Consider the following 9,927-nt stretch of genomic DNA (forward strand, 5'->3'; position numbering starts at 1 on the left):
GGCCACGTATTTGTACCAAAAGGAACTTCCTCCTATACTCGCATTCCATATCTCCTCTGGCAGATCTATGGAGATCCTTCCATGTCAAAAAAAGATAAATTCTTTTCAAGTCGCTAGCAAGGTGAGCAAGAGCATATCCTACTTGATTGCTTTTTTTTTAAAATACTGGTGACAAAAATACAGATTAATGTTAAGGCCCAAAAGATATTACCAATGGCATATAATAGACCAAGATGCAGGGGCGATGGCACTTGAAAGGGAAGGGGGACAATTGCCCCCCTTAATTTTTGGGGGGAAAAAAATATTCCTTTATTTTTTAATATATTTTTATACTTACCCCTTTTTAAAAAAATATGCCCCCCTTTCCAATCATCCCTAAGATAGAAAAAAAATATGCCCCCTTGCAAACCCTTTTTCATGTTTCATGGGATTCCTTATATTCTTAGGAGAATGTCCTTTCAAGCAACATTTTGGACTTGCCTTATGAGACTCCTTTTCCTCTTCAAAAGGGGAAAAGAGGGGTTATAAGATTGGATGATGGTGCCTCTTTAATCCGAATCCTTGACCGTCTTTTAGATCTTTGAGCATTACTCTTTTCATTTTCCTAAGTCCCTCATATTTGACTGGAGGAAATGTTTGGAAAAGTCTTGGTAAAGAATTCCTTTTTCAGAATGGTATGATTTTCTATTATTTGATTACACATGAAAACAGGTAATTTGAACCACAGCAGTTCAAGTTTTATTTACATGGACCTTCAATTTATAACAATATCCCTCTAAATAAGTCATAATCATAGATTTTCCCTTTAAATCGTAAAAATAAAATAATTTCTTTGGAAAAAAATTCCTCAAAAAAATGTTTTTCTCGCAACCCAAACACAAATCACACAAAAACATTTTTTGTTTATTGTTTTTGATGAGTAAGCTGGGGGTTAGGCAAGACCCGCACCAGATATCATTGAAAAGATGAAAATATTAATTAGGGGGGGCTCAAAGGCCAACAACCTCTCCTCCCTTTCATCTCTGAACCCCGACAACACCATCTAGGGGAGATATAAATGGTACAATTCTATTTCCATCTGAAAGGTATGGTCTCATTCATGTTAGAAAAAGCCTTTATTCCAAGTATAATGATAATGCATTTCCATATGTTTCGTCCTTCTATTGCGGATAAGATCCAGAGCAAGTCTTATCATTGTTTTATTCATGTAGTAGAATTTCCAAAAAAAATACAAAAATTTGCTGTGTTACTCAGATTTTTTTTTTTTTTGAAAATTGAATGTTACTCAGATTTTGGATCATAAAGATGTGCTAATTGAGATTTAATTTAACCACTAAATAGAGCAAAAGAAGTTACAAAGATGACTAAAACTGTACATCCCCACGTGTTTTTCAGGAGATTATGTCTCATTTCGATACAACAGACAACAGTGAAGAATGCTATCTACTACAATAAGCTGGGATGAAAAGAGGAGAGTTTTTTCGATTTTTTTGAAAATTATGTGAGAATTACACCTCACATCTTTTGACTTTTTGAACAAATGCACCCATTCAACTCATATAATTTCGATCTTACCCCCCCTCCTTTATGCTTTTAACAAAGGCACCCATTGAATCATATAATTGCAATCCTACGCCTCCTTTGTGCTTTTAACAAAGGCACCCATTAAAGCCGTATAATTTCGATCTTACCCCTCTCCTTTATGGTTTTTTAATTAAAAAACTATAGGGTGATCTTGACCATCCGATTTAAGATAAGAGGAATTATGGAAACATCTATAGATTGGAGGGCTAGGATCGGCCTATGGAAATAATTTTTGGGGCACAACCTATGTATGTTGTGTTCCATCACATGGACGGTTTGGATCAACCTATGATGTTGTCCGTACCGTTCTTTGTCGGCCCGTGCATCGCACTGGTTTTTTACTAGTATGAATACAGCCACTTGGCTTATCCTTAGACATCATGAATTTCCTTTCGTTACACTTTCAAATAAAAGAAAGTGGTGGGAAATTAGAAAAGAGTTCCATTTCCATCACTTTCCACCCTTTTCTTGCAAACATCAATGAAGCCATTTGAAGGACGGAAAGTAGTTTAGAACATGCTTAATCCTAAGCAACCTTATTATATTTACTATGAAAGCTTGATGGCAGTGTACAAGTCTGAAGGTTATTTTAAACCTTATAAATGTAAATTTTCCTTTCAACTTATAATTGTAAGTTTATTTGTTGCTATCAAATATCCTATATATGTGAATTTCTTTATAGCTATTAAATACTTTGGAGAGTTTCTATGGTGAGTGTGCGTGAAGTCCAGTATTTTGTGGAAGGTGTAGTGGGGCCCACTTCAAAACGGGGATGGGCAGAAGGGAGAGGGTGGAAGGGTTGGGCATAGGGGGCAGGTGAAATGGAGGTGGGAAGCGGGAAGAGAAAGACAGTGAAAAGCACGGTGGGAAACGAACAACCAGTGTCGCCATAATCATAAATTGTCTTCTCCAATTTCGCCATAGCTTGAGAGAGAGAGAGAGAGAGAGAGAGAGAGAGAGAGAGAGAGAGAGAGAGAGAGAGAGAGAGAGAGAGAGAGAGAGAGAGAGAGAGAGAGAGAGAGAGAGAGAGAGAGAGAGGGATCTCCACGACGAATTCTTCAAAATTTGGAGAACTCTGGTATGTTTGATGCCCGGTATAGGCTCGGAGAGTAGTGGAATAAGAAGTCAAAAGGGGGGAGGAAATCATTAGATTTGTCTAGAATTATTTGGAATAGAATTACATAGTGTTTGGTTGCACAGCATAGACTCAAAGAGTAGGGGTGTCATTGCCAACATAGAGGGAAAAATAGAGAAAAAAGCAACATTGTCGAGATTTTTCAACCAAAAATTTACATTTCTTGAAGAATTTATTTTGAAAGTGAGGAGGCATTAATGCCAAAAGGGCAAAAGTACAATAATTATATCAGAAACATGTTGGTGACTCTTGAGAATTCTATGCAAAATTGAAACCAAACGAGGAATGACATTTTGAAGGATTTTCAAATATCAACGCCTACAGCCAAACACTACATTCCAGGAGGCGCATGGGCTGCCGCCTCAGCCGACAAGAAGCCAACACCCTTGGGAGTTGTAAGTGCTTGGTTTTTTTACTTTTGCAACCAAAACAATGTTTTAGCTAACATGGAACCGTTGATAGCCAAGAAATTCCGTAGTAGGGACTGCGGCATCCAAAATAGCTAGTAAGTTTGTCTGTTTTATGAATTTTGAGCAAAGGGTATTTTTGTCATTCCACATGTGTCTCACTGTCAAGGTTTTAAATTTCAACTGAAATCCCAAAGTTTGGTCCGAAATTTCAGATTGCGGTTAACACCGAGACCGAACTCCCCCAAACACAACAAATTTTGGTCGAAATTTACCGAAATTTCGGGAGAAAAATCTGACATTTCGTTATCTTCTACCGAATTTCGGTTTCGGTGAAGACCGAAATTATAGCAGAAATCGAAATTTAAAACCTTGCTTACTCTTGCCTGTCTAAATCAACTAAAAGGAGAGGTTTATCTCTTTAAATTCACGAAAGGAGATATTTTACCGATTTCTCGTTAGAGGAGATAAAGCGTGATATACTTTGGAGAGAAACAGTGGGGTGGTGGCCGGTGGGCCAGGTCAGATCAGGTCAGTCCACGAAAGATTCCCGACAAGCAAATCTAAGGATTCCCTTTTCTGCGGTCCGCAGGACAGACATGAGGGCCCACGTAAAACATCGAACGATTTTTAACTGGCTTTTGTTACGGACACCCTTAAATGTCGAGCACTTTTAACTTTTGCTCCTCCTTTCTTAAACACATTGCAGAGCTGCCCAAATTTGGTTAAGGCAGATCGGAGGGCAGCCATGGGAGAAGCTTCTTCCACTTGCATTCACGTCTTGGCCGTAGATGACTGTTTGGTCGATCGGAAAATCGTTGAAAAGCTTTTACTCAAAACTGGTATCTTCAAAGGTGAGTTTAGATAATTTCTTCTTCTTCTTTGTAACTTGTTTGTATTTGTTATTTTTAAAGTTTCTTTGATGGACATTGTGTTTTACACATTTGTGATCTGGAGGTTTTTTTAGTGGTCATTTGGTTTTTGTTTTTCAGGTTGAAATTATGGGTTAGCAACTATTTTTTGTTATCTTTTTTTTTTTTTTGCTAAAAGTTTCTTTGATGGGTATTGGGTTTCTAGATATTTTTGAGTTTTGGGTTGTTTTTTCCATAATGAGTGTTTGGGTTTTTGTAGATTGATGATTTTGGTGAGTTTAGATAACTTCTTCTTTTTCCTTGCAATTTATTTGTATTTATTGTTTTTTAAATTTCTTTGATGGGCATTGGGTTTTACACATTTGTGATTTTGAGTTTTTAAGTTGGCATTTGGGTTTTTGTGTGTTGGTGATTTTGGTTTTGGGTTTTGTTTTTCAGGTTGAAATTATGGGTTTGCAGCTATTTTTTGTTAGCTTCTCCCCCCCCCCCCCCCTCCTCATGTTTCTTTGATGGGTATTGGGTTTCTAGATACTTATGAGTTTGGGGTTTCTTTCCTCTTAATGGGCGTTTGATTTTTTGTATATTGGTGGTTTGGGTTTTGGGTTTTGTTTTTTAGATTGAAATAATGGGTTTGTAACTTTTTTTTTTCTTTTTTCTAAGATTCTTTTATGGGCATTGGGTTTCTACATATTTTTGAGCTTGGATTTTTGTTTAATGGCCATTTAGGTTTATGTAGATGTTTTTTTTTTTTTTTCTAAAGGAGTGAGGAATTGTCATTTGGCTTATGGTTTCTGCAGATTTGTGATTTTTATTTTTTTTCCATTTTTGGTAAAATTTGGTTGTGGGATTTTGATTTTCTAGTTATGGATCTTATTTTTGGGTCTTTCACTTTTGCCCATCAATGTTACTGTTTGTCTTTTGTGAAACAAAAATTATAGGGATAGAAGAAATGCTGAAAGGAAAATAAACAAAAATCAGCCATTAACAATGATAATAAAATAGTTGAAAAAAAATAAATTTTAATCTTAAACAATCCAAATCCAAATTAAAAACAGAACAAGAACTTCAAAATCCCTCAAAGTTCTGCCCCTCTATACACTATTTTTGACTGCTTAAAATGCAAATATCAGCCAAAAGAAAATTGACAATGTGTAATTTCAAACCTCTCACCATCGTTTCCCCTCTATTTTTTCCCTGCGATTCCCGTTTCCGTTTCACAATTCGCTTCCCGAATTCGTTTCCCACCCTGGAAACTATGGTTTCAACCCTTAAAATAATGGAAATAAATATAAGGCCAAAATCTTCAAAAATCCCACCAATTTCGTATAATAAAAATATAAAACGCCTTATATTCCTTTTTTTTTCCTTTTGAATTGTCATTTAGGATTTTTCAGATGGATTTTGTTGGTACTTTTTTTCCACTTTATTTCAAACTACGGATTTCTTTTTGTTTGAATATGATAGTTTAGAGCTTGATATTTTCTCAAATTCAGGCTCTCTTAAGAGTTTTAGCTTATTTCATTTCATTGCAGTTACTACTGTGGATAGTGGAGAGAAGGCAATGGAGGTTCTTGGCTTGAAAGAAGAGAATGCTGAGTCTCCTGTTGTTAATGTAAGTAAATTTTCAAGGTTTGTTCTCTTAAAAATTCATTTTCTTTGATGATGCAGTGTTGTGAAAATTGATTTAGACCACAAAAGTTTAGCGAAAATCAATTTAGATCACGAAAGTGTAAGAGGGTTGGATTGAATTTGATCCCACTAATAAGGACATTTAGGGGGGATTCAAAGCCCCGTGTTAACCATATTAGTATGGAAAGTAGCCCTATTAGCTCTTATTAGTATAATAGTATGAGATGGGCGCTCTAATATGGAGTTTTTGAGCCCCTTACATTTAGGCCCTGTTTGATTTGGGTTCTGAGAACCGATTGTGAGTCCAAAACTGATAATTGGACTTAAAATTACACATTAATTTTACTCCCTCCCAGTTTATTATTGGACCAGCTGTCAAAAGCTATCACCATTCCCAAAAAGCTCTCAATAGCAAATTAATATGGAAAAGACAACGTGAGATTGTCTCATTATCAAAACTTGGTAGTGCAAATATCAGTACCCTTAATTTATAATGATATCCCTAAAATTTATTATCTCCTTCTAAACTGTGGATATAAAAAATTTCCTACGAAAATTTTTTCCCACGATTTTAGAATCTGGGATTTCTTCAAAATTGTAGATGAGAGACAAGAGAAGAAGCGGACCAGCCGTTTTCTGATTTCTCGCCCTTCTTTCCGTCAGGAAGAGAGTAGCAGATCATCCCATGTTTCCAGGTTTTAGAAATCTCAGGATGAGGGAGAGATTTCTTAAATCTGTATCTCTTACTTAAAATCCAAGAAACGTTGTTAGGACAGCATATAGCAGCTCGATCATGAACCCTGTTGGACACTGTTTTCAAACTAAAACCTGGATTCTAAAATCCTCGTATCCAAACGGCCCCTAAATCTTCTAAATTGCTTAATACCGAACATATTAACTTTTTTTATTATTTTGAATGATAACACAAACTTTATATACTGGATCAAAGGAATAAAAAATGAAAGCAGAAACTTAATATTGTAAAATTTAGCATCAGAAAAAACCTTATTACTGGATGTTACAGAACGTATCACTAGATGAAATAGCATATGCATATATCATTTATTATATATAATACTTTGCATATCTGATATAGATACATGTATGCTTATGATATGAAAAAAGTGCTAAAAAGATGTGAGTGTTAGGATCCTTCCTTACAGCCACTTTCTGTGCCCCAAGTGTGCCATGAACCTGATCAGAATTGATCCGGATGTCGATCACAAGTCTGGCCCAGTTCCATTGATCTCACCTTTGTTCAGATGATCCTAGTCCTTTGATCTATTCAAACCTTGTTTAGGGTTCTACCAAGAAAAGTTAAACCATCAATTTTTGTAGTCCTTTATTTTATGCATGGAATGCCCATTCGGCATGGGACCAGGATCAACCCTCATGATGGTCTACAAGTATGGATGACACATACACGCCCCCATGTGAGCCGAAGAATTATTATTCAGCATTGACCCTGATGGTGACTGGTTGCCTAGTTCGTCTATTGTCATATACAGTGGATATTATTTAGTGGGTAATTTGCCATTCAAAAAATAATTTAGTGGGTAATTTATCAATAACTTAACATGATTACAGAAGTGCATAATTCATTATGTCATCAAGTCTTAGACACAGATTCTAGCTGATGCTATAGGCTGTGATATTAAATTTGTAGTTTCGGAGTGTCGATGTAAGGTTTCTCTCAAGCATGTCTTCCTTTTCCTTCTTAAACACCATTGCATTTAACCCTAATCGACTGTGTTTCTTTCACTTGTGTTGGTTTTTATTGTAGAATTTTTAGATGTAGCTTTTTCAATTTGTCTTCCACATATCATCCTAGTGAATCACTGAAAGCTGTTTTTGCAGGAATCTAAAATTGACATAATTCTTACTGACTATTGTATGCCTGGTATGAATGGCTATGACCTTCTCAAGGCCGTCAAGGTATGCACCTTCAAATCCAGGTCTCTTTTTTTTTACATTTTTCATTTCTTGTTTTTCTTTTTAATATATTCCAACTTGCTATTGATTCAGATTCAGACCAGTGTATCTTGTATCTTTACTATGTTTCTTTTATTGAAATCTCAGGAGCATAACAGCCTGAAATCTATTCCTGTTGTCATAATGTCATCCGAAAATGAGCCACAGAGAATCACCAGGTATTTTAGTCTGATACAATCTGCATTTTCATTTTTGGGATTCTTCTCTTTCACTGTTTAAAAGTTCCCAAAGTCAATCGTAGATCACCTGAGTTGATATGAGGAAAATCTTGCAAGAGGTCAACAACATTATTTAATAACTTCCGGAGTCAATCATCACTCATTTGAGTCAGCTCAGTTTTATCATGGCTGAGTTCTCATCCAAGTTTGGACCAACTGATTCAATCATAAACCCCTTTGAATTGCCCATGTTAATGAAAAATTGACCCTCTCGGTCTTCTTCCGCTTTATTAATGGAAGCAGTTACCATTCAAAGAAAAAAAATCATAAACCCCTTTGAATTGCCCATGTTAATGAAAATTGACCATGCCAATCATTGACTTGTTTGAGTCAACACGGTTTTACCTCGACCGAGTTCTCATCTGAGTTTGAGTTTTTGAACATTGGTTTACGCCATTTACTATCCCAGGAACCTATCATGCTTGATTACCAACAAATTGCACTGTGGCATGTGCATTAGGTTTTTTAAAATCCCTCTATAGTCTCTGGTGGGCCTTTGTGTTCCTTTGCTCCCACTATTCATGGTGGTAAATAGAGTCATCACTTTGAACCATTCTTTAAAACTCCGAGTCAATCGTTGACCCACCCAATTTGACTCCTGTTTACCTTAGCCGTGTTCTTATCTGAGCCCGAGTTTTACTTTCAGACTCCTACTTGCCCGAGTTAATGAATATTCACTGAGTCGATTGTTGACTCGGCCGAGTTGAATCTTTTATACCTTGTCCTAGTTCTCCTCCGAGTGTTAAAATGATGCTTCCAACCCATCTACAAGAAAAAGATGAGAGAGAGAGAGAGAGAGAGAGAGAGAGAGAGAGAGCTATCTACATCTTTCTCTGAAGGTTGACATGCTCCATATTGAGAAGTCTTAGTCATAGTTTCAAGATTCGACTCCCTTTTACCTTGGTCACATTTTTGTCGGAGTCCGCGTTTTGCCCTGTCAATTAAGGGGCTGTTTGGATACATGGATTTTAGAATCCAGGTTTTAGTTTGGAAGCTGTGTAAAAGAGGGGCAGAAAACGACGGGTGTCCTTCTCTTGTCTGCCATCTTGGATTTTGAGTAAGAAATCCAGGTTTTAGAAATCTCTCCCCCATCCTGAGATTGTAAAACCTGGAAACACGTCGATATCCTACTCTCTTGCTCGACGGAAAGAAGGGCAAGAAATCAGAAAACGACCGATGCTCTACTTCTTCACTCTTCTTCCATCCAGAATTTTGAGGAAATCTAAGATTCTAAAATCCGTGTATCCAAACGGCCCCTAAAACTCCTTTACTCTCCCGAGTTATGACCGTGTCAACGAGCTCCTCAGCTGGATCAACTGAGTACTTGACTGCGTTGTGTTTAGACTTGGATTTGCTTTGGCTGTGTTTTGACCAGCATCCGCATCTTGAAACAGTGGTCTTAGTGAAGGAGAATGGGAGAGTTGAAGAGAGAGAGAGAGAGAGAGAGAGGGGGGGAGAGAGAGAGAGAGAGATTTATGTCTTCGAACCCATCTAGGCTCCTATGGGACGAACTTCCCTTAAAGTTCATTGGTCAGTACCAAATGACCCATTGGATCAAATGTACGAATATGATTAAATTTTGTAGTGAGTAGTACTCTGTCACGAGCATAGGTTAACTTCAATAATACATGTAATTTGTTTATATTTTACAGTTGCCTTGCCATTGGAGCTGAGAATTTCATACTGAAACCACTTCATCTAAGCCACATACAGAGTTTGAGAAACTATATAAGATCGGCATCACAGACGCCAAAAACCGGCACGAAGAGGAAACTACCACCTGATATAATGCCAGAGAGTAATGGTTCAAAACGACGGCCTCACCTTGCCGGAGTTACTGTTGCGTGATCAGATCCCTTTTAACACTGTAGGCTTGAACAGACATGTTTCTAAGCTTCCTTTTGATAATTTTTGGGACTTGCCCACAAGTAATTTTATTTTTTGGTTTGAGTGGGTGGTGGGGTTTGTGTGTTGGGGAGAAGTGGGTGTTGCTGTTTTGATTTTTGGGTGGCTCTGTTGTTGATGATGGAATGTGTGTATTAAGAGATTAATTTATGGAAATGATATATGCTCTCCCTTTGTTTTAATAA

General features: G+C 36.9%; 1 protein-coding gene across 1 annotated transcript; it reads left to right on the top strand.

The window, feature by feature from the left end:
* The first annotated feature begins 3,793 nt into the window (after window positions 1–3,793).
* LOC143864807 (two-component response regulator ORR3-like) lies at window positions 3,794–9,927 on the top strand. Its single transcript, XM_077375644.1, has 5 exons — window positions 3,794–3,980; window positions 5,531–5,610; window positions 7,485–7,562; window positions 7,707–7,777; window positions 9,490–9,927. Exons 1-5 carry the CDS (start codon window positions 3,875–3,877, stop codon window positions 9,683–9,685), a joined length of 531 nt encoding a protein of 176 aa, XP_077231759.1. The 5' UTR covers window positions 3,794–3,874; the 3' UTR covers window positions 9,686–9,927.

The sequence above is a fragment of the Tasmannia lanceolata genome, unplaced genomic scaffold (genome assembly GCF_043159265.1).
Source record: "Tasmannia lanceolata isolate RefF3 unplaced genomic scaffold, GAP_Taslan_0.1 ptg000054l, whole genome shotgun sequence".
In the NCBI taxonomy this organism is placed as follows: Eukaryota; Viridiplantae; Streptophyta; class Magnoliopsida; order Canellales; family Winteraceae; genus Tasmannia; species Tasmannia lanceolata.